The sequence below is a fragment of the Myotis myotis genome, unplaced genomic scaffold (assembly GCF_014108235.1).
Source record: "Myotis myotis isolate mMyoMyo1 unplaced genomic scaffold, mMyoMyo1.p scaffold_m19_p_10, whole genome shotgun sequence".
NCBI lineage: Eukaryota > Metazoa > Chordata > Mammalia > Chiroptera > Vespertilionidae > Myotis > Myotis myotis.
In genome coordinates, this window is record NW_023416314.1 from 78,857,179 (window position 1) to 78,880,830 (window position 23,652).

A 23,652-nucleotide genomic window follows, 5' to 3' on the forward strand; every position below is an offset into this window, starting at 1 on the left:
CCTGTGACCAAGGCCGAGTGGCCCCCACACCGATGGCCTCTAACAAGGTGTGGGAGGTTCCAGGCAATCGGAGATCTGGGCGTAGTGACTGGGCCTGTTCCCCTCCTGGGACGCGGCGGGTTCACACTGTGCTGGGTGCTGGGTGCTGGGTGCTGGGTGCTGGGTGAAGGTGACCCAGGCAGCTGCCTGTGCTGCAGCACCCGTGAGGGGTGACGGGCCCATCGCTGTGGTCAGGAGACTGCGCCCCTGTCCTGACTCCTCCTGGTCAAGCCCCTTCGCCTCCGGGCCTGTTTCCTCGTCTGTGAAAGGGGGATGCCCTCCAAGGACCTGCCGCTTGTATGCCAGGCCGGGCACCTGCGCGCCTGCTGCCTTAGACACGGGCTCAGAGACCGCGAGGCCTCCCCGAGGCCGGGAGCGGCGCTGGGGCTGGAAGAGCAGGTGTGAGCCGCCTGTCTCCAGGGCCACGTCGCCAACATGCCCTGGCAACGCCAGCTTGTGCGCCTGAGGGGTGGATCTCGGGGAGAAAAACAGGTCCATGGGGCGCCTTCCTGAACCAGAGGAACAAGAGGTTGTTCCAAGTGACCACAGTGAACGTGGCGATCAGCAGAACCAAGCGGGGTTTGCGGAGCGGGGACGAGTGGCGCACCAGGCCCTGCTTCCCTGGCATCAGGGGCAGCCCCAGCTCCTAGCTCGGGCCTCGTTGCCTCGGTATTTGAAACAGCTCTTAGCCCGCTCTCAGGACCCACTCGAGCCCATTACAGTGCCCTCCTTTGCAGAAGGAGCCGAGGACCCAGAGACGCTCAGATGTGAGCTGGAGAAGCGGGCGCAGTGGGAGCCGGCATCTCCGTCCTGGTTCTCAGCTCTGACCCTCGCCCCGGACACCGGCTCGGCGGCCTCCCTAACCTGCTGGCGCAAAGTGAGCAACAGCTCGGTGCAGCTGAGCGCTCACTGCGTGCGGGCCGGCTAGCAGGGGAGGGGGACCTGGGTGAGACACGGAAGCTTATGGCTTATTTATTTTTTAAAGTGTTAAAATTTTTAAAAATACATTTTTATTGATTTTAGAGAGAGAGGGAAGGGAGAGGGAGAGAAACATCAATGTGAAATAGAAACACGTTTAAAACTATGTAAGATGACAAGATTGCCTTAAAAATTATAAAATGCCACAAGCAGGAAGGGAACGGTCCTGAATTCCTGGGCGTCTCCTGTGCATAGGCCCCCTCCCACTGCTCATGGCCCTGGGAGTGGGAATCAGAGTAACAGTAGCTGCCCCCTGGGGGGCATAGAGGGTATGCCAGATCCAGCCGAAGTGCTTTAATCCTTAGGACACACTGAGTATATAGCTCCATTTTATGATGATAAAACAGAATCAAAAAGATTAAGTAGCAAAGCTAAGGCCTGGCGTAGGTGTGGTGGTGAGAAAGCTGAAACCCAGGCCGGGTAAGGAGGAGCAGAGATTCCCTTTTTTTTTTTTTTAATGATTTCAGAGAGGAAGGGAGAGGGAGAGAGAGAGAAACATCAATGATGAGAGAGAATCATTGATCGGCTGCCTCCTGCACGCCCCCTACTGGGGATCAAGCCCTCACCTGGGCATGTGCCCTTGACTGGAATCGAACCCGGGACCCTTCAGTCCGCAGGCCAATGCTCTATTCACTGAGCCAAACCGGCTAGGGCTTTCGGGGAGTGGGAGCTGCAGGGGGAGGTTAGGACACCAGGGAAGCCCTGGGCAATCAAAGCACAGCAGGTGAGGCTGGGAAGTGGGCGGCACCCTGGGGGCGAGGGGAGATACCAGGGTGGGGGAGTGTGGTGGGTTTGGCAGTGACGAGATCAGAGCTCTGCTCTGCTCTGCCAGGCGGACGGTTAACCTGGTGGGATTTGCAGGACTGGAGGAGACCTAGTCAGGACTGGCGGCTGTCCTTCTGCTAGGCGCTGGGGAGCATTCACCTTTAGAGTCAAGGCCTTAGACTCAGCAATCAGCAGGGCTGGTCCCCTACTTTTGCAAGCGTTAAGTAGCCTGAGGCCCACAGAAGGGATTTTCCACCATCACTCAAGAGAGAACCAGCAGAGGGAGCATTGCAGCCCAGCCTCCGTGAGAGACCAGTGCGCGGGAAGGTCTTGGGGCAGCCCAAGGAGCCCCGGGCAGCTCCAGGGGGAGGATGTCAGAGATGAAACCCTGCTTCCTAGGACCTCTCCCCGCACGAGAAAGTAGTGGGTGGATGGGATCAGCTTTGGCGAAGGGAGAGAAGGGCGAGCAGGACTGGTCCTTGGAACATCTGATGGGAAACCAAGAGCTGCAACCAGTTCTGGAGGGGCAGGAGGGGTCTTGTGGGCCTTTACATTCTTAGAGGCCCTTTGGAGATGGGGGGCGAGAACTGGGACTGAGGGCTGGTGCAGGCTGTCCACTGATGCTGCCCCTGACTCGTCTGCTCATTCGTTCTTTCATGAATATTTATTGAGTGTCTACTTTGTGCCACACATTGTTCGAAGCCTTCAAGATAACTAACAGCCCGGCTGGTGTGGCTCAGTGGTTGAGCATCAAGCTATGAACCAGGAGGTCATGGTTCGATCCCCTCTGGGTACATGCCTGGGTGTGATGTGCAGGAGGCAGCCAATCAGTGATTTTCTCTCATCATGGGTGTTTCTATCTCTCTCTCCCTCTCCCTTCTTCTCTGAAATCAATACAAATATTTTTTTTTTTAAAAAAAAGAAGAAGAGCCCCCTCCTCTCCGGCCCCTCTTCTACCTCATCCTGCAGAAGAGGGAGTCGGGTCCCTGCCCTGCCAGTTGGGTTGTAGTTGTTCAAAGAGAAGTGGCAGTCAAAGCCTTATCCTCCAAAGCAGAGAAGTGCTCCACCCTTTATACACTCAGTCCCCCCACCCCCCATGAGGCTCAGGAAGAGGAGCCACGGGAGGCCACGGTAAACAACCCGGGGAGGAGGCCTGGCTCCAGGCCCGGTGAGTCACTCCTCCACCCCGCCAGCTTCCTTGTTTCCCAAGGCCCAGGAAGACCCGGGGCCCAGGCCTGCCCCCTGGTGGCCATGCTGGCTCTCTCAGTCGGACCGCCTGCTGTCTGCTGTGGGACACCAATGGGAGTGCGGGCCAGGCAGGGCCTGTCCCCAGTACACTCATTAAACCACTGCTGGCCAAGGCAGCCTGGAGGGGCCCAGTCCTGCTCACACTTCAAGGCCACCGTTGGCTGGCAGGGCTGGCAGGTTACCGTGGGCCGTCATCGGGCCCCATGAGATTTCACACTGCACGCCTCCCAGGCCGTCAGGGCCACCCAGGCTGGCTTGCTCCCCTCTCCTGGTGCCCAAGGCCTGGGTTAAACATTAGTGGGAGGTTATCAGCCGGGCTCGGGGCGGGAGAAGGTAGTTACACTTTCACCGCGTCCGCTCTGCGGGAGCCACCGTCCCCACCGGGCTGGACGATGCCTGTGGAGGAGTTTGTGGCCGGCTGGATCTCCGGTGAGACCTCTTTCTCCCTCTGTCATGTCCCCCCAGTGGTGGGCCACTTCCTGGGGAAGCTAGATGACATAGGAGGAGCTGAGGCCAAAGTCCTGGCTCCCCGAGTGTCCGGGGCCAGCGGTCCCAGAGCCTGCTGGGAGTCGTGCGAGGGAAGAGGCCAGAAAGGCACAGGTGGCAGGGTGCTGTCCCAAGGCCCTGCTGCCTGACACCTGCCAAGAGGGGGAGCCAAGGTGAGCGTCTCCCGGAGGCACCCACAGCACCTGCACCTCGAACCCCGCTCTCCCAGTGTGGGGCTCAGAAAGAAGTTCACCTTTGACCTCACCCGCTGTCCCGTGTCCCCCTTTCGGCCTGTGCCCTACCTGGCAATGAATGGAGGCGCGGACCTGAGGCCTGCTGTGCTCTAGGCCCAGCTCAGCTTCTGGGGACACTTCTCTTAGGAGAAATAGAGGGACTTTCTGAACCTGCCTCGGGGGATGCGACCTCTCCCAAGGCTCCAGGACCGGCCTCTGCTGCAGAGGGCAAGACCAGGAGGCGGGGAGATGCCGGGCTGCGCCCTCCGCCCCTGGGGCCAGCGAGACTCCCCTAAGGACGCACTGCAGGCGGACAGGGCAGAGCGCTGGTGGGGCAGGGCCTGGTCTGGACCAAGGCCCCAAACTGGACAGTGGTTGTGAGTTGATGGGAGGGAGGGAGGGGGGAGGGAGGGAGAGAAACAAGGAGGGAGGGGAAAAGCTGTCAGGGAGGCAGGAGCGATGGACACCCCTCCAGAGTCATGGCTAGAGAAGCCAGCAAGACACGGGTGTGGGCGCCCAGTGAGGACCCCAAGTCTGTGGTTGGCTTCTCCCTTCTGCAAGCTTGCGCTCAGGCCAGGTTGGGGCGCCCTCCTGTTGTCCCCTGGTCCCGTCCCTTCCCAGCCCAGCGCCTGGTGCGGAGGCGCACGGGGCCAGCAGGGTTTCTGTGGAGCCTGTGAAAGGCTCTGCCCTCTCTCCTGCCTGAACCCCCTCTTTCCTCTCAGCACAGACTTGCTCCCTCAGCCTGGCGCTTGGCCTCACTTATAGCACCTTCTTGTCACTACAGGAGCACTGGGCTTGGTGCTGGGACACCCCTTCGACACTGTGAAGGTGAGTGTAGGGGAGGCGCCCGAGGGGGGAAGAGGACACCTGAACCGAAGGGCAGGCTGCCCCGAGGGCCGGGCCTGGCTGACAGGCTCCTTCCTGCCTCTGCTGCCCCTCGGGCATCCCGCTGTCCGTCCTTCCCGTCCAGGTGCGGCTACAGACCCAGAGCACCTACCGAGGCATCATCGACTGTATGGTGAAGACTTACCGCCATGAGTCGGTGGGTGGCCTGCTTCTCTGGGGCTTTGGGGTGGGAGGCATCTGAGCGTCGGTACCAGCTCCCTCCTCCCAGGCGGGGCTCTGCCCTCGGGAGAGAGAAGACCAGAGAACCTACTCCCACAGTAAGCCTGGGGCTACCGCTGGGGCTGGGTGGTAGCTTCGTGCCTCCGGGCTCAGTGTGGTTCCAGCTGGAGGAGGCCTGTCCGGCGGGGAAGGGCAAAGGGGAGGCCCGGGTCCCCCACCCACCCCAGTGCGTCCTCCCCCTGCAGATCCTGGGCTTCTTCAAGGGCATGAGCTTCCCCATCGCCAGCATAGCCGTGGTCAACTCGGTCCTGTTCGGAGTCTACAGCAACGCCCTGCTGGCGCTCACGGCCACCTCCCACCACGAGCGGCGCCTCCAGCCGCCCAGCTACACGCACGTCTTCATAGCCGGCTGCACCGGGGGCTTCCTCCAGGTCAGGGCGGCAGGGGCATGCGCACACGCACGCGCACACGCACACGCACACGCGGGGGCAGAGGTGGGCAGTTCGGTCTTGCCCCTCCCAGCCCCATCTGCGGACCCACAGCTGCAGGCCATGGCTGTCCCCTCGGAATGTGAGAGGCAGAGGGGAAATGGCAGCTCCTGCTGCTCCCAGCGGCCTGGCCTGGCTGAGCGGGCCTCCCACCCTGCAGGCCTGGAGGGCGGGTGCAGAACAGAGGCGGCCAAAGCAGAGAGAGCTCAGGGGGGTGGGTGGGGGAGATGGTGCCGAGAGGACACCATAGAGCAGCCGACGCCCCACTCTGAGGTGGACAGGGCTTGCCCACCTCTGGGGGGTCTGCCAGCCTCAGAGCTGCAGGGGAGCCCCGCCCTTCCCTGCTCAGCCCCTGTGCCTGCTGCCTGGGTGGTTGGGATCACTGGGCCCCAGTCCACAGGTCCCGCTGGGAGAGGTCCCGGGAATTAATCATTAAGTAACCCCGATCATTTGTTTTCGGTCTTTGTTCTCAGCACTTAAGTACCTGGGCTTTTGAGGGGTGGGGTGGGGGGGAGAGGGGCCTCCAGGCACCCAGGGAACCCCAGCTGAATGGGGGTTCCGAGCATAGCGGCAGAGGATGTGTGCCTGCCCCGCCCACACCCGCCAGGCGCCTCAGGTCACCCTCTAGTTGGCATCTGCCCTGAGGCCCTGACAGACTCACAGGCAGAGAGCGAGGACAAGGAACAGGCCGCGGGCTCACTAAGGTGAATTAATAACTCATGAGACCCCCAAAGGGCCTGGCCTTTCTCCTGCCCCTCTTTGCAGGGCTCATGCCTGCGTATTTCCCGCGCTCGGAGACCTGGCACCCCCAGAAGCAAGGAAGAGAACTGAGGCTCCAGGCCAAGCGGCCTGATTTAGGCCCAGCCAGGCCCAGCGCCTGAGCCAGCCTCCCCCCAGCTCTTTGGAAAGTAGAACAGATAACAGTCCTGGGCTGGGGGTGGCGATGGGGACTGGGTCCGGGACCGACCGGAGCCGCTGGCTGTGGAGCCTCTGACTTCAGTCTTGGGGCAGAAAGTGTGTCTTGTGTGGAGGTGGGAGGGAGGCTGGGCAGGACTCGGGTTAGCACAGGGCAGACTGACAACCTCTGCTGGGCACGAGAGTTGCTGTGGGCTGGCGAAGGCTGACCCCGTCACACAGTGGGGGCAGCAGAGCCTGATGTCCCCACTGTCCCCGTCAGCGTGGGATGGGGAGGGTGGGCCCTACCTGCCACCCTACCTTAGGCCCAGCCATCCCCTCAGCTTCTGGAGCCGAGGGCTCAGGAGCCTGCGACATCAGGGCCCCTCTCTCGGGGGAGGAAGCCGGCCAACTTGGCCTCCACCCTCTAAAGATCATTGCCAGAGCCTTCGCCAGTCTCCTCTGCCATCAGCCATCTCCAGGCTGAGGGACTGAGCCCTCACACCTTCCACACACACACACACACACACACACACACACACACACTCATGTCGCCCCCAAATGCTGCGTTAACCTCACTATGGCCTCGATTCTCTCCTCGCTGATCTCGACCTGGTTGACTCTCTCACACCCCAGCCCCTCCCCCAACCACCCTCCATGTCCTCCCAGCACCCACCTAGGTGCCAGTACCACCCCGACTCTGAGTTCCGGGTGCCTCAGCCAGTGATAAGAGCTCTAGGACCTACAGATGCACGGCCACCCCCGTGCTGTTGGGCACCAGTAGCTGAGGGTGTGTGAGAGGCAGGAAGGGCTGGCCCAGCGCTTGCCCCCTGAGAGGTGTGCCCAGGGGCTGGGGGCTGAGACCCCAGCACTAACGCGGTGACCTACTTACCCTGTGCGTGGGCAGACTGCACCCTTTCTTCAGACCCAGTCACTGCTCAGCCCTGGGTTCGGGGAGGACCCCTGGCCCGTCCCCAGCTTTGAGTATGAGAAGCTGAGCGCTGGCAGCTAGAGGTCCTGCGGGAAGATGCCCCCTGCCTTCCTCCTCCTCCTCAGCACAAGCTGGCCCCGCCCGGGCCTTCACCCTTCTTTCCCTGCAGGCCTACTGCTTGGCCCCTTTTGACCTCATCAAAGTTCGGCTACAAAACCAGACAGAGCCAAGGGCGCGGCAGGGGGGGCCCCCACCCCGGTACCGGGGGCCCGTGCACTGTGCGGCCTCCATCTTCCAGGAGGAGGGACCGCGGGGGCTGTTCCGGGGAGCCTGGGCTCTGACGCTGAGGGACACCCCCACACTGGGCATCTACTTCGTCAGCTATGAATGGCTCTGTCGCCAAGCCACGCCAGGCGGCCAGAACCCCAGTAAGTGAGGGGCTGTGAGAGGGTGGGGGGCAGAGGAGTGAGGTGGGGAGCTGGTCCGGCGAGGAGGAGGGGGGGAGGCGAGGGCAGGCGAGGGTGCTCCTGGGTCTGACCCTGCCCCGGCCTCCCGCGACCCCAGGCTCAACCACAGTGCTGGTGGCAGGGGGCTTCGCCGGCATCACCTCCTGGGTGACCGCCACCCCCTTGGACGTGATCAAGTCGCGGATGCAGATGGCCGGGCTGGAGCAGAGGGAGTACCAGGGGCTGCTGGACTGCATGGTGAGCAGCGCCCGGCAGGAAGGCCTGGGGGTCTTCTTCCGGGGGCTGACCATCAACAGTGCCCGCGCCTTTCCTGTCAACGCCGTCACCTTCCTCAGCTACGAGTACCTCCTCCACCTGTGGGGATGAGGCTGCACAGGCGCTGCCCGCAGCTCCCCAGGTGGGACGGACCGCCACCCACCTGCCCAGGTCGGAGGCCAAGTGGAAAGCACGGGGGTGAGATTTCAATGCGAGAGTCTCAGCCTTCCTGTCCAGGCACCTCGCGGCCTGGAAGGTGCAGATGGGGCTGGGAGGTGGTGAGGAGCAGGCCCCGCCCCCGTCCTGATTCCTTCGTAAACAGCTACCTTAAGCCGTGGTGCTGGAGACATCCCGGCCACCCTGTGACTTTACCCTCCACCTGCCAGGCTGCCAACTCTCCCCTGGATTCCAGGGCGGTGCCCTCAGCCGCCTCCCACCCCATCTCCTTCCCCACCTCTTCCCCCTGACTCAAGTGTGGCCTTTACACCGCCTGCTGTCCACATCCTTCAGTGGCTCCCACCCCCTCCAGGGAAAAGCCCGAACTCCACCCCTCCTGATGGGGCACCTCCCTCCACCAGCTCTCCTCTCCCTCAGCAGCTTCGGCAGCCTAGCCCTGCCCCAGCACAAGCTGTGCCCCTCATCACCCCCAGCCTGGAAGGTCTAGTCCAGTCATGCGAACCTATGACACGCATGTCAGAGGTGACACACTAACTCATTTTTTTGGTTGATTTTTCTTTGTTAAATGGCATTTAAATATATAAAATAAATATCAAAAATATAAATCTTTGTTTTATATTATTTATGGTTGCAAATATCAAAAAATTTCTATATGTGACATGACACCAGAGTTAAGTTAGGGTTTTTCAAAATGCTGACACGCCGAGCTCAAAAGGTTCGCCATCACTGGCCTAGTCCCTCCAGGCCAACACTGGGCATTGCCAAGGGGTGACTCCATCATCTCTCTGGCTGGGCCCCTCCCAGACCCAGACTGAGCTCTGTCTCCTGGTCCCTCCTCGGCTCCCCAGGCTGACTTTGGGGTCTGCAGATCACCTTGACCACAGCCCCAACTGTGTCCTGGTGGCCGATTGACTTCTCAGTTTCCCCATTAAACGGGGAGCTCCTCGAGGCAGGGGTCGCACATCTGATCATTTCCCAGCTCAGAGCATGTGCTCAGAGCAGCCCGGCAAATGGCTGCTGAAGGCAGTGGCATTGCGCTAACTCCAAGCACCCCACTTGCTTCCGTGGTCCTGCCCCCGCCCCGCCCCCGCCAGCCCCTCACTGAGAGCTGTGAGTGTGCCAGCAGCAGGGTGCCTGCCTAGCCTTTCCCATCCGTGGCACAAGCTTTCTTTACTTATCTCAGTTGCCCAGTGGGCATGAAAACTGGCAGAGGGTTCATTTAACTGGCGATAAAGCTGAGCAGGGTTTGTACCCACTAATCTGTCTGAGATCAACCTGGGCCCCCCTCGTGGTGACCTGAATGCCGGGATCCCTGCCCTTTCCCGTGCGCTGCCTAGAAAGACAATCAAGCGCTCGAACCACCGTGACGGAGGTGGCCTCGGCCCAGACACTAGGTAACTCGTCCCGGGCTGCACAGCTGGTGCGCCGCATCACACAGCCTCCTGGGTGCATCTCCAGAGCATCCAGAGCTCGGTTCCTCTCTGCCCTGCTCTCCCTGGGCACTATGACAGTCTCCCCTGAGGCACCTACGTTCAAGTCCACCTGGTGGGCCTGCCAGCATCAGCCCTGACAGGTGCTTATCGGAGCTGTCCTTCACCAGGTGGTGGCTCGCAGACTGCAAGTCATTCTCCCTCCTCCCATCGCCATAGCACGGCCACGGGGCATGTGGCCACTGAGCCGGGCTGTGTCCCAACCTCCCTTGCAGCTCGGTGGGGCCTGTGCGTGGTTCTTGCTAGAGAAATGGTGACGGTGTACCTTGCCCCTCACTTGCTTACAAGGCAGTTCCTCCCTGTCGCTGGCCCTGGAAGGACTGCTGAGGGTGCAGGAGGCGCCCCGCTGGCCCAGAACCAGGGGGACTGCTTAGCCTTCACGCCGCCTCACACAGTGGGTGGGGCCCGCAGTTCCGTGGTCGGTGGTCCCCGTGTGGTCCGGGAGCAGCGGCATCGGTCCTCCGGGAGTCGGTTAGAACGACTCCCAGCCCCACCCGGGCCTGCCCGATGCAGAAGCTGAGGTTGGGCGCAGGAGCCTGTGTTGGGAGACTCCACACACGTAACGGTGTCTGGCTGCTCCTAACAGCAGAAGCGTGCTGCCCTTTCAAGTTGTGAGTCGGGAGTGACCTGAACTAGTGCTGGCGGCCTCCACTCCCCCCAGCCTCAGGGAGCCTCTTCCCGGGATGGACAAGGGGGTCTGCCTGAGCCAGCACTGTCCTTCCTGGGCCCGTTTCCCCCCAAATCCCTTCCGGCTGGTCAGCCTGTGGGTCCGGTGGCCGTGCAGCACTGCCGCGGTGTCAGAGACTTGGGGCTGGACACGACAGTCATGGGAAGACCTCAGGGAAGTCTGAGGCTGGGAGGGAGCCAAGAGCATGTGAAAGAGGAGGTGGCTCTTATAACCCAGGCCAGGGGGCAGGAGTTCCTGGCCGGGTGGCTCAGTTGGTTAGAGCATCATCCGGTTACACCAGGGTGGTGAGTTTGATCCCTGGTCAGGGCACATACAAGAGTCAACCAATGAATGGATAAATAAGTGGAACAACAAAAGTCGATGTTTCTCTCTCTCCCTCCCTAAACAATCAATAAGTACATTTTAAAAAATTAAGAAAAATAAAAAAAGAAGAGACAAGAGGTCAGGGTAGTCCTCTGAAGTTTGCCATCTCTCACCACATTACCAGTTAGCAAGAGAAGAAGATATTAAAATCCTTGTGTATGATTTTCTAAAAATGAAATCCTTTTGGGGGTATTAATTTCACCCATAAGCCTGCCTTTGCACTTCCGTTTTCCTTCTCTGGTTTGCTCCAGAGGCATCTTGTGGGGGAGGGGCTGGAGCTCCCTTGCTCTGAGCTCATTAGAACCAGAGAGTGGCAGGCCTCATGTGGCCATGCAGCCCCTTCCACTAGCCCGGCAGGAGCTGCAGCCAGGCTGCAGAACAGAGCTGCAGTCAGTAGGGTAAGCATAGCGGCAGGGAGGGAGGGTAGGCATAGCGGCAGGGAGGGAGGGTAAGCATAGCGGCAGGGAGGGAGGGTAAGCATAGCGGCAGGGAGGGAGGGTAAGCGTAGCGTGAGCAGTGAGAAAACTCACAACAGTATTGGAATGGAGGGTGGAAAGACAAACAGAGTCAGGCAGGAAATGGCTGGAGATATTTTTAAGAGCTAGATGTTTTTACATCAGCAGGGTCTCATAATATGCACATTAAATTCCTTCAGGAATTAACAGATGTTATAAGAGATCATCATTATTCTTTTTTAGATTAATATGTTTTTATTGATTTCAGAGAGAGGAAGGAAGAGAGATAGAAACATCAGTGATGAGAGAATCACCGATTGGCTGCCTCCTCACGCTCCCCTCAGGGAATCGAGTCCCGGGGACCTCCTGGTTCATGGGTCAATGCTCTGCCACTGAGCCACTCCAGCTGAGCGGTCATCATTATTCTTGAGACTCATTTAGGTAGAAGGAATCCCTAAGAATTAGGACATAGTCAATGAACTGCTTTGAGGCTGAAAATGGGGGTGGTGTCTGAGGGACGCACGTAAAGGGCTTATAACTTGGCAAACACGTAGGAGAAATTACAGGAGACTAACTTATGCGTATCGTGACAATAAGGCTCCACGTGCAGGTAAAGGGGAATGACAGGGTGAAGATGGTTCTGGTATACGTCACTATCGCCAGGCTCACTGAACAGCAGAGTTTAGCTGTAGTTTCTTAAAGGGGAGTCACTCTTAGCCTGGCCGACATGGCTCAGGGGTTGAGTGCCGACCTATGAATGAGGTCATGGTTTGATTTCCAGTCAGGGCTCATGCCTGGATTGTGGGCTTGGTCCCCAGTAGGGGGCATGCAGGAGGCAGCCGATCAATGATTCTCTCTCATCATTGATGTTTCTATCTCTCTCTCCCTTTCCCTTCCTCTCTGAAAACAATAAAAAATATTTTTTTTTTTAAAAAAAGAGGAGTCACTCGTAATTGGTGTCTCTGTCTGACCACTGTCCTGAGCTCCAGGCACACACTGCCACCTCTGGTCACAGATCCCTGAGCATCCACCCAAAGGCGCCTGCTCCTGCTGCCGTGCCCTGTGGCAGAGGGAAGCCTTCAGGCCCCACATCTCAAAGAAGCTCTCCCTCCCCTCCCCTCCTGCTTCAAAGGAGCCTCCAACTCATGTTAACCTGAAGTTTCCTAGGACTCACTCCCTTCTTTCCAATCCTAACAAGGGCATATTTCAGGAATACTGTGGGCGTGGTTCCAGACCTCTGAAATACAGCGAATATTGCAATAAAGCAAGTCACATGAGGTTTTTGGTTTCCCAGTGCATATAAAAGTTGTTTCTGCATAATACTGTAGTCTATTGTGTGAAATAGCATCATGCCTAAAAACCAATGCACATGCCCTAATTTTAAAACACCTATTGATCCCACCGCTGCCACCAAAAAAACCGTATTGCTAAAAAAAAATGCTATCATCTGAGCCTTCAGCAAGTCATAATCTTTTTGCCGGTGGAGGGTCTTACCTTCAATTTGTAAGAAGTGCAACATCCGTGAAAGGCAATAAAGCCAGGTGTGCCTGTACTACAGCCCCGCTCCTGTCCTGAATCTGGACAATAACTCAACTTTTTCAAATGCAATTTTGATCAAGTTACCCTACTCCTTTGTCCCCCTTGATAGCTTCCTGTTATTCTGAGCAATCTGGGCAAGCTCCTTCCACAGTCCACAAGGCTCTGAGCATTCACCTTCTCTTGGTTGCTTAGCATACAAGGATCTTGAGGTTTTCCGGAGATGAAGTGCAACCAATTTAAAAAATTCCCACAACAAAAATTACCAGACCCACAGGGGAAAAATTCCCACAACAAAAATTACCAGACCCACATGGGAAAAATTCCCACAACAAAAATGTCCAGACCCACAGGGGAAAAAACCACCATCGAATTAAAGCATCAGAACAAAAAACACACAACAGATTTAGCTGTCTGTCCTTCCATTCTGTAATTATATACTTTCATTTGTGTGACTTTGATTATAACTGTCTCTTCTCTAAACTATGAGCTCCATAAAGCAGTGACTTTGACTCTAGGTGGCATACAGAGGTGCTCAATAAATAATTTTGAACAAGTGAATGAAAGAATGAAAGAAAACTGCTCTTCCCAACTTCCCTTCTGTCAGGCCAGGGCTCTAGACTTTATGTAGATCCCGCCTATCATTAAGCAGCTAACTCTAGATCCAGTACAACAAACATAATTTAAGAACCATCACTAACTTTGCCAATAGTGAGGGAACTTCACAAGGACCCCTTCAAACAACAGAGTGTAAACCAGGTTGTCTCCAAAGCTGCCCTTGGGGCAAATGCTAATACCTTGACCTTGAAGATTAAAGAACCACACAGGAGACTCATAGACTGTGAATCCCAGCTGAACCCAAGTCTCATAAGTTAAGTCAAGATCTGGAAGGGGCTACACTTTTAGCAAAAGCATAGACCAGAAAACTTCCACCCACCAGTAAAGAGAACCCACAAAGAAATATGCCTCTGTGTGTGTGGTGGGGAACAATTAAGAATAAGATCGGCTCTCCTGTGAACCAGGAACCAACCACATGCCTGTTCCATTACCTTATGGTACTTCAGGTCTGGGACACCTTCCTCCCAGAAATTAATTTATCATGGTGTCAGCGCCCCCTTGTGCCTTATTGGAGCAACTACAATTTTTTTCTATAGGTGAGCAGTCTAAATCAGGATCTTGAGGTTTTCCAGAGATAAAGTGCAACCAATTAAAAAAATTCCCACACTAAAAAGAAAATCAATAAAATATATTTTAAAAAAATTCCCACAATAAAAATTATCAGACCCACAGGGAAAATAAGCCACCATGAATTAAAGCACGAGTACAAAACACACACAACAGATTTAGCCCCCCCAAGCATTTCAGATATTAGGCTTATCAGATACAGAAAGTAACCATGCATAAAATATTTAAATGCATAAAAATAAATAAAAGACAGTATAAAAATTATTCTAAATATTTGAAAAAAAACAAAAAACAAAAAACACCCAGAGAACTGTCACAGCTGAAGAGAACTGAAGGTAGATGGGAAGGAACTCGGGTACAATGCAGAGATATCAGAAGATGGGACCCATCTTTCTGCCTCTGGACTCTGCATCCAGTCCATCATCTTCTCAAGACTGATGATGACGATGCATAGTGATTAAAATAGTACCTGGTATACTCCCAACAATAAAGATAAATAAAATAAAATAGTGCCTGGCAAGTAGAAAACACTTTATAAATTTGTCTAATCCACACGACTGACCTGTATAGTCAGTCACTTGCTATCCCTCCCTCTAGTGAGCACCTAGGAACAGGCACTGTGCCTTATTCTTTGCTGCCCTGGAGCCTGTATGCTTTCTGAACATAGAGGGTGTCTGTTACAAGCTTGTAAGGAAACTGAAATAATGTACATACTATTTTTTGCCACCCCTTACTTTGCATATGGCAGTGCCTGCAAAATTGAATAGGACTGCCTTGACCTTGATTTTAAAACACTTGATCTGTTGGAAATAGTCCTCTTTGGTTCTTCTCACCCCTTCATACCTGATGCTCTATCCATGAGGCAGTCCCACCAACTCAGCAGCTTCCTGACTTGGTTTTCTGGTTTCCACCTTTGCTCCCCACCTTCCCATGTTTTTCACACAGCAACTAGAATTAGATTTTTTTAGAATATAAAATATATCATGTTCTTCCTTTGTCTCCATCTCCCTCCACCCCCAAACTAATATTTCCTGTCTATTTAGAATAAAATGTAAATACTGTTGGCTCAGAGGCCCCTGCCCACCCCTCCACCCTCCTCCTATTGGCCCTTTCTCACTTGCAGCCACGGCGCCGTCTTTCTGCTTCTTAAACCTGTCGAGCTGTTTCTGGCCTTCGAGGTGTGTGCCTACTGTTCCCTTTGCAGAGGACACCCTTCCTTCGGAACAATGACTGTTTCCTTGTTATCTTTTATGACTTGGCCCAAACGTCATCTCCCTGACTCACCTCTCACAGCCACTCTCTGTGGCATCATTCTTTTTAAAAAAATATATTTTATTGATTTTTTACAGAGAGGAAGGGAGAGGGATAAAGAGTTAGAAACATTGATGAGAGAGAAATATCGATCAGCTGCCTCCTGTACACTCTCTATTGGGTATGTGCCCACAACCCAGGTACATGCCCTTGACTGGAATCAAACCTGGAACCCTTCAGTCCGCAGGCCAACGCTCTATCCACTGAGCCAAACTGGTTAGGGCTGTGGCATCATTCTTCATTTTCCCTGGCACACATCCCCATTTAAACTCACTGCGCTTATTCATTTGCCTGCATCTTTATCTCCCTCTACCGGAAAGGAAGGAGTCCTCTCTGTCTTGTTCAACAAGAGCTTATGGTCCTAGAACAGGGCCTGCCCCACAAGCAAGGCATTCAGTAAGCACTGCTTGAATGAGCCACCAACGTTGCCTACAGATAGGCAAGTGTGATATGTGATATCAGTGCCAGAAAGGGAGAGACTACTTGTGGCTTTCAAAGAAAGCTCTGGGAAGAAGTCAGCAATAAAACGCTGTTACATGATGCTGCTCATGTAAGAGGAAATCGACACCCAAGAACTGAGAGCTAATCTATCCCCTCTCGGTTGCTTTGGTCAGGGTTTTAGAGCCTGTATAATTTTGGTGTAACATTTTAAAAGGTATGTCAGAACTGGGATGATTTCAGAAAAAGGACAATGTAAATGAATACAGGGTAGAAAAAAAGTAGAATCTGTGAGGAAAGGCTAAATGACTTGAGAATTTAGGCTAGAGAAGGAAGCCAGTAGGTGGCTTCGGAACTGTTTAAAAGTGAGTCGCTGTCACTGTCCAGCTGCCAGGTGTTGTGGTCAGTGAGGATGAGTCACACTGGAAGGATCCATCGGCCTTTACTCACTTCCTGTGACGGTACAAGCAAGAGGCAGAGGCGCCACCTCCCGGGTTCCCTTTCGCCCAGTGGAACCGCACCAGGCGAGGGTCAAATGAGATGCCAGGCAGACCAGGACGGTCTCCTGTCAGGAGCCCCCTGAATACAAGGCTCCTGCCTCTTTATGCACCATGGATGGGGAAGGGAGGGAAGGGCTGGGAATGAAAGGTACTGGGCAAAAGTGGAGACAGTGGAGACAGAGGCCTTCCTTAGAGAAGGAAGAGCCTGGGTGAATGCAGGTATAAGCGGGGCTGCCCTGGGCGGCCTGAGTCCTGACTGCAATACCCTCCACAAACTTGCATGCACAGTTGTGACTGCCTGTGGTCGGCCTGAACACGGAGGATTTTGCCTGGAGCTGGACTTCTCACCAGTCAGAGTCTGTCTGCGTTCAAAGCCCACATCCCTTCCAGGTAAAAGCATCCTCTTGCCATCTTACTCTCACCATCTGGCTCAGGCTTCCCCGTCTGGACCAGTCAGTCTCTCTGCCTCTGGGTCTCACATCTCTGACCCACCTTCCATGTCTGTTTTCTAGAACCCCACAAACGACCTGTTCTTTTCTAATGGAAACCCTTGGGGTGCCCCACCATTAAGCCTGCTGGGCTAATTGCCCCTCCTGCTCTCGGGGCCTCCCCGTGGCTCTGGTGGGAATGCCTGACTCCGTGCCCCCGCCCCTTGGCCTGGAATATCCTTCCCATTCCTGTCTGCCCTTCCAGCTACAGCTCGGCACTCACCTCCTCCAGGAGTCTCCCAGGCTCTACAGGGCCACAGCACTTTGCATATAATCACACTCCACTGTCATTGTCTGCAAGGTCCTGCCCAGCAGGGGCATCATCTTTGCAACCTCCTCCGTCACGCAGGTCTTGCTGAAGAGATGTTGTGAAATGATCAAATGAATGACAGAAAAAGAAAAAGAACCGGCGACTATTCCAAGTTCTGGCTCCGTTCTGTATCCCTAGGAAGTCCCGAGCCTGCCTCCCTCCTTCCTCACATCACCTCCCCTCCCGCAATCTGACAGTGAAGTCAGCAGAGCAGCAGAAAGTGCGGAGCGATTCTTGGGATCTGTCTGCTAGCTGATGAGAGTCCCCCTGCCCAGGGGTTCCCTCCTGCTGGGAGAAGAGGACCCCTATGGTCATCTGCAGACAGCTCCAGAGAGCTGTGTGGTGGCAACCCTCAGCAGCCAAGTTAAAAATCAGAGCTGAGCCCTGGCCAAGTGGCTCAGTTGGTTGGATCATCGTCCCATCTGTACATCAAAAGGTTTCGGGTTCGATTCCCCATCAGGGCACATACCTAGGTTCCAAGTTTGATCCCCGGTCAGGGCGAGCACAGAAGGCAACTGATCGATGTTCCTCTCTCACATCAATGTTACTCTCTCTCAAATCAATAGACATATCCTCAGGGGAGGATTAAAATAAAAATCCGAGTTGAAAGTTTCCATCCTTCTCCCCTGAAAATTACACCCTGGCCTCTTTTCTCATTAAAAACTTTATTTTCAGAAGCAGAACTGTTTTTAACAGAGAGTTCAAGGCACCGGCCTGTCTGTAAAGCCCAGATTCCACCTTCCCTAGTCCCAGCCTCCCTAGAGGTTCAGAAACTACGTAGCCTAGCTTCAGGCCCCTAACGCCACCCACCCCTGGACCCCTCTTCTCTGGGCTTGGATAACTTGTTCAGAGCTTAGACTTGGTGTCTCAACTTGTCTTCCTTCTACACCTTTCGCAAAAGCTCCATTTCCATGGGAAACAGACCAGCCTCCAATCTGCCTTCTGCGAGGGCGTTTCCATGGGAAACAGGAGAGGAAGGGGCTCTGGGGAGCAGCAGGGCCTTTACAGGCAGCAGAGCCGCTCAACCTCCTCCTCACAGGCATAGAACTTTTCAAATAGCTCCGGGGAGGTGCCATTGCACTCAAACCACCTCCTCAGCGTGCCCAGGGCCTGGAGCGCGTCGGCTTTGGTGGGCAGGGGCTCGAAGCTGTCCTCACCAGCCCCCTCATCTTTAGTGTCCACTTCCTCTTTGCACACTCCAGGTATGGGCTCCTCACCCTCCAGGTCCACAAAGCGGGAGAACTCCTCGAGGCTCAGGCCGCAGGGGACGGGTGGCAGCTCAGAGGCTTTGTCCAGGGACAGGGGCATTTTGCTGGGAGCCAGGCCTTCCTGAATGAAGCTGCTTACAATGGACTGCGGAGCCACCTTGGCCCAGGCAGCCGCCACCATGTGCAGAGTGTCCAGCACTGTGATGCCTGCCCCAGCCTCGGCCAGCGATGTGCCAGCCCTCTCGCTCTGGCCAGCTGTCAGCTTGCCCAACAGACGGTGCCGGTAATGGGCCTTAAAGGCCCGGACCACAGAGTTGGGCAGGGAACGTGTGGTGCTAGCGGTAGAAAGAGGCAGGAGCCTCACATGGCAGAGCCCAGACAGGCCTGCCAACTTCCCCGCCACTTGGGCAGCCAGCAGCAAGGCTACCTGTCGGCCCTGCCTCCCCATGTCCCGGTCAAACTGTGCCAACCACTCTGACCAGGGGATGCCCAGGTCAGGGTGGTAGGAGGCAGGCAGAGCCTCACTGCTGACCCCAAAGAAGCACCTTGGTGCAGCTTGGAGCCCACTGACCAGTACCCGTCGCTTCTCTGTGCCCCTGGTGTTGGCACACAGCAGCACCTGTACTTGATCACCTGTACCCACTGTGCCGGGCACTGCCCGATACAGCAAGGGCACTTCAGCATAGCCAAAAACATCCTCTGGGGAGAAGTCTTTCAGGGAAAGAGGCAGCTGGGTCTGGGACGTGAGGCCTGAAGGAGGTGGCTCGGGGGGAAACGGAGGTGTGAGCACATGGCGGGCCCCAAAGCCCACATTGTTTCGGCGTTTCCAGCGGACCAGCCAGCCGATGCTGGGCACGAAATCCTGGCCCATGATGTCAGCCAGCTCCTTGGCTTTGTGGAGCAGCATGGGCCCCGTCACGTCCCAGGCCTTGGCCCGGGCAATGTGGTACCAGCAGAGCAGAGCCTCGTCGATGCTGCTGTACTTGGACTCCCGCTTGCGCTTGCGCTCCCTGTTGGCTGTGCCGCTGCACCAGTCTGCCAGCAGCTTCTCCTTATTCTTGCAGATGCGTGAGATCTGGGGCTGGGAGACCTGGAAGCGCCGGGCCACCTCCGACTGGGACATCTTGGACTCATCCAGGAGTTCCAGCACCTGGATCTTCTCAGCCAGGGATAGGGCATGTAGCTTCTTCTTGCTGCTCAACTCCATGGCTTCTCCAGGGCACCTGTGGGGGAGAAAATTGGGCCATCTGGGAAAGGGTGAGAGGGTGTGAGGGCTGGGCTGAAGGAGGAAGGGACATGGCTAGGCTGAGCGAGCAGTGGGCTGGGCACTGACCCCGAGGAATGCCAGAGCACAGCTGGCGAGGGGGTGGCTCACTGGTCAGGGGAGGGGCGTCTGGGCTGGGGTTTGGTATAATTGGGGGACGAAGATGAGTAGGGCCAAGGGGACAGCTGCAGAGCCAACAAAGGAGTTTGGTGGGGGAACAGGGGGCTCGGGCTGAGTGGGGCAGTTGGAGGTCAGACAGTCAGGGCTGGGGGAGGAATCCGGGGGAGGAAAAGGCGGGAGACGGCCCGGGCTGGCTCTAGATAAGACCTTGGAAGACGGGGTGGTGGAGTGGAGGGACAGCGTTGAGGTGACAGGTGTACAGATGACAAAGAGAGAGAGGGATGGGGCTGGGTCCCGAGGAGCTCGGCGGGGCGGGGGTCCGGTCTGGAGAGTAAATGGGAGCACAAGGCCGAGAGGGCAGGTGCACAGACGACAAAGGGCAAGAGGGGTGATGAGGCCACGGCAGCTGGAGGGCGGGTGTCATTAATGGGGGGGGGGGGGGGCTGGGGAGGGTATCTGGGCGCGGGCTCGAGCGCCCGAGACCTAGGCCGGCCGGGAGCAGGCTCCGCAACCTGGCCGGCCTCTTCCCGCCTCGACGCGGGGTCCGTCCTCCGGCCAGACCCGGAGTTCCCCGCTGGGCCTCCCCGCCTCCCGCTCCGCACCCACCTCAGGCGCTCGTCCCGCGGCTCCCGCCCTGCCCCTGCCCGTCTCCCCAGTCCCGGTCCGGGCGGCGACGGGAGAGGAGGGGAGGGACGGGTGCCACGACCCGGAGGGCGAAGAGGGCCGAGGGGCCGCGCGGCCAGCGAGCGGCGGGCGCGCGCACAGCAGGACCTCATGCGCGCCTCCCGCGCCGGGCTCTCCCGGCTGAGAAGACAGCAGTGCGGCCGCCCGCTCCCACCCGCCCAGCCCCGCCCACGACCAATCAGATTGGCCCTCAGCGACGACCGGTCCCGCCTCCGGCTAAGTCTCATTGGACGTCGCGGAAGTGGCGGTTCGTCGAGCCGTCTGGGGGGCGGGGCTTCCAGCGCGCGGGGGACAGGGCAGGCTCAGCTGAGAGCCTTCGCGGCTCCTCCAGCAGCTGGGACCCGGCCTCGGGGCCTGACGACCTCGGGGCAGCGTGGGGGCCGGAGAGCAGACTCGGTGTCCCAAGGCCTCCCTGGCCTCAGCTTCCTCATCTACCAAACAGGGCTGATGACCCTCACGAAGTGGTTTGAGAAAATGGAAGCAAGCGTTTCACTAAGAGCCGTTACCATGGACAGCGCTAGCCTCAGCCGCCACCCGGCCCCAGAAACGATTTGCCTGGGGCCAGTTCTGATTGAGGGCGTGTAAGGACTAATTTTCACTAGTTTGGGTATCTGTTGGCAAGATTCAAGTTTCTAAACCCAAGATGTATGAGCATTCCCTTCCTTAGTAACCTGCAGTTCTGCCTGGGTCTGATCCATGCAATTACATGTAGGTACCTTCACCTGGGCTCCAAGGCCCCCGGCTCTGGAGCTCACCTGCTTCCCAGCGTCCCTTCCTTCCCTCACAGCGGAGTCCCCCTCTCTCCTCTCATAGGCTTTCTCCCCACCTCAATCCTGCCCCTATCCTTCTGTGTCCCATCCTAAATGTAAGAGAATGATACAGGAAACCCATCTCCTGCAAACCCATCTCCTGCAAACCCTTTCCGAATTTCCTCACTTACTAGTATGCTTGCTATACTAGTAAAGTCCCCCTTTTTTTCCCCATTTCTTTTCTGCCCCTTAGGCTGCTCAGCTGCCGGGAGCCGGTCCATACTTGCTGTTTCAAGGGACCTGGCATATATGGCATACTGTTCTTAATATGTTTGCTCACCTTCTTGGCACTATGTGTTTTAACCAAGGTCTCTGAGAAAGGTTGTTTCCCCAGGTAGGGATTTTCCCCTGAAGTTAGGGAGGGAATAAAACCTCTTAACTAAGTACCAGGTGGGTAATTAATCACTTTAACTACGAACAATCATGCTTAAGCTACATAATCTTTACTCCCTGGAATGGAGATAAGAAACGCCCTAACCTTTGAAATAGAGATTGATAGGATTGGAACCAACTGGTATAAATACAGATGTAAGAAGACAGAACCAGAAGAAGACAGAACCTAGGCACAGAACCTACACAGAACGTTCTCTAGAGACAGAAGAACTTCGCTGGAGAGAACATGGCAAAAGATCCTGGACAGAAACTGGCCTCAGAACCTAAAGACAGAACCTAGCGAGAGAACATGGCAAAAGATCCTGGACTGAACCTGACTACAGAAATTGGCAAGAGAACCTGACTAGAACCTGGTAACTGAACCTGGCTGGAGAACATGGACACAGAACCTGGCTGGAGAACCTAGCGAGGGAACATGGCTACAGAACCTGGCTGGAGAACCTGGAGAACCTAGCAAGAGAACATGGACACAGAACCTGGCTGGAGGTCCTAACCAGAACTTCGCTGGAGATCCAGACCAGAACTTGGCTGGAGATCCTGGCTAGAGATCCTGGCTAGGCTGCTGATCAACTGAACGATGTCTCCGTGTCATTCCTTCTTCGCCGACTCCGTCCACACCTTTGGGGACCCCTGGACCCACTGGGGTTGGACCCCGGCACTCAGCCACTAAAGATCATTGCTTTAGTCCCTCTACTCCTGGCCTACTTCCGTGTGAAAGCGTGAGGACAGAGGCTGCGTTCTTGTCCTAACACAATTCCCAGCCCAGGGCACCCTGCTTACTAACGGCAGTGACCCAGGCCACTGTATTAGGTAACAGGGGCTTTCAGACTGTTCCAGGAAACCCTAAAGTATTTTGAGGGTTCGTAACAGATTGATTCAAATCTTTAGTAAGATCCACTATGGAAGCTGTCTACATGCTGGCTTCAGGGAAAGAAAACTGCACATAACCACGCCCAGAGGAAGGCTGCAGTCCTGCATCCCAGCCGAGTTCATGCACACTGCACTCAAATGAACCGGCACGTGTGGCTGAGCTGCCTCTGCTCATGCTCATTACTCCTATGAAAAGCTTTCATGTGTCCCATCATGATGTCAATAGGTTTCCTGTGTCATTCTCTCATTTACATCATAAGCTTCCGGACCCCGTTTTAAGTATCTCAAATTGCAAGGTAAACTGTTACAAACCTGTCACCACTTGTGTATATAAGTTTAGCTGAATTTCCTCCAAATCAATCAAAATACAGAAGTAAATAGAATGCTAAAGTTGATTTAAACCCAAACTTTATTGTGTGTTTTTTTAATCCTCACCCAAGGATATGTGCCCTGACCAGGAATTGAACCTGCAATCTTTTTGGTGTATGGGACTATGCTCCAATTGACTGAGCCACCCTGCCAGGGCTACAAATTCTGTATTAATCAAAACAACTTCATTTTTTTTTTAAAGTCCTCATAGATGCTACATGTAACATGGATGAACCTTGACAACTTTTTTCTTTAAAACATATTTATTGATTTCAGAGAAGAAGGGAGATGGAAACATCAATGATAAGAGAGAATTATTGATTGGCTGCCTCCTGCACATCCCCTACTGGGGATAAAGCCCACAACCCAGGCATGTGCCCTTGACCGGAATCGAACTTGGGACTCTTCAGTCTGCAGGCTGAGGCTCTATCCACTGAGCCAAACCGGCTAGGGCAATTCATTGTTCTTTATAACAAGGAACTGTTATAACCTGACTTTAATAAGAAATTAAAGTACCCGATTTTCTATCTGCTTCACAGAGTGGAGTTCATCAAAAATTTTAATTTGGAAAAAAAAAAAAATTAATTTGGGAGAAAAAGCTGTATTTCAAAACATTAAGAAACAGTCCTGCCCTGGGTGGTGTGGTTCAGTTGGAGTGTCCTCCTGTGCACCGAAGGATTGTAGGTTCAATTCCCAGTCAGGGAACATACCTAAGTTGTGGGTTCAATCTCTGGTCAGGGTGCATACGGGAGACAACTAATTAATGTTTCTCTCTCATGCCGATGTTTCTTTCTCTTGTCCTTCCTTTCTAAAATCAATAAAGTAAAAAAAATTAAAAGACCTCACAGTCCTAAGAAAGTTTTAGAACAGGGGTGGGCAAACTTTTTGACTCGAGGGCCACAATGGGTTCTTAAACTGGACCGGAGGGCCGGAACAAAAGCATGGATGGAGTGTTTGTGTGAACTAATATAAATTCAAAGTAAACATCATTACATAGTAGGGTACGGTCTTTTTTTTTTTAGTTTTATTCATTTCAAACAGGCCGGATCCGGGCCGCGGGCCGTAGTTTGCCCACGACTGTTTTAGAATGAAGTGGCCATCATCACCAGGAAAGGGATTCAGGAGATAAACCATTCAGTAGAAGG

The 23,652-nt window shown here is 55.2% G+C and overlaps 2 protein-coding genes across 6 annotated transcripts; one reads left to right on the forward strand and one right to left on the reverse strand.

Annotated features, from left to right (window-relative positions):
• Positions 1 to 2,724: 2,724 nt before the first annotated feature.
• On the forward strand, positions 2,725 to 8,615 carry SLC25A45 (solute carrier family 25 member 45). 5 transcript variants are annotated; one of them, XM_036326682.1, is made up of 7 exons: positions 2,725 to 3,459; positions 4,534 to 4,577; positions 4,720 to 4,791; positions 5,060 to 5,245; positions 7,297 to 7,555; positions 7,692 to 7,831; positions 7,930 to 8,615. In XM_036326682.1, exons 1-7 carry the CDS (start codon positions 3,234 to 3,236, stop codon positions 8,314 to 8,316), a joined length of 1,314 nt encoding a protein of 437 aa, XP_036182575.1. In that variant the 5' UTR covers positions 2,725 to 3,233; the 3' UTR covers positions 8,317 to 8,615. The 5 variants fall into 5 exon arrangements, with proteins under 5 accessions (XP_036182575.1, XP_036182578.1, XP_036182576.1 ...); XM_036326685.1 differs by having other exon boundaries at positions 2,726 to 3,459; positions 4,472 to 4,577; XM_036326686.1 differs by lacking the exon at positions 2,725 to 3,459 and adding an exon at positions 3,511 to 3,689 and having other exon boundaries at positions 4,472 to 4,577.
• Positions 8,616 to 11,867: 3,252 nt separating this feature from the next.
• Positions 11,868 to 19,767, reverse strand: TIGD3 (tigger transposable element derived 3). Its single transcript, XM_036326688.1, has 2 exons — positions 16,704 to 19,767; positions 11,868 to 14,691 (listed from the first exon to the last, which is right to left on the reverse strand). The coding sequence occupies exon 1, from the start codon at positions 19,203 to 19,205 to the stop codon at positions 17,793 to 17,795; it is 1,413 nt and encodes a 470-aa protein (XP_036182581.1). The 5' UTR covers positions 19,206 to 19,767; the 3' UTR covers positions 11,868 to 14,691; positions 16,704 to 17,792.
• Between the last annotated feature and the right edge of the window lie 3,885 nt (positions 19,768 to 23,652).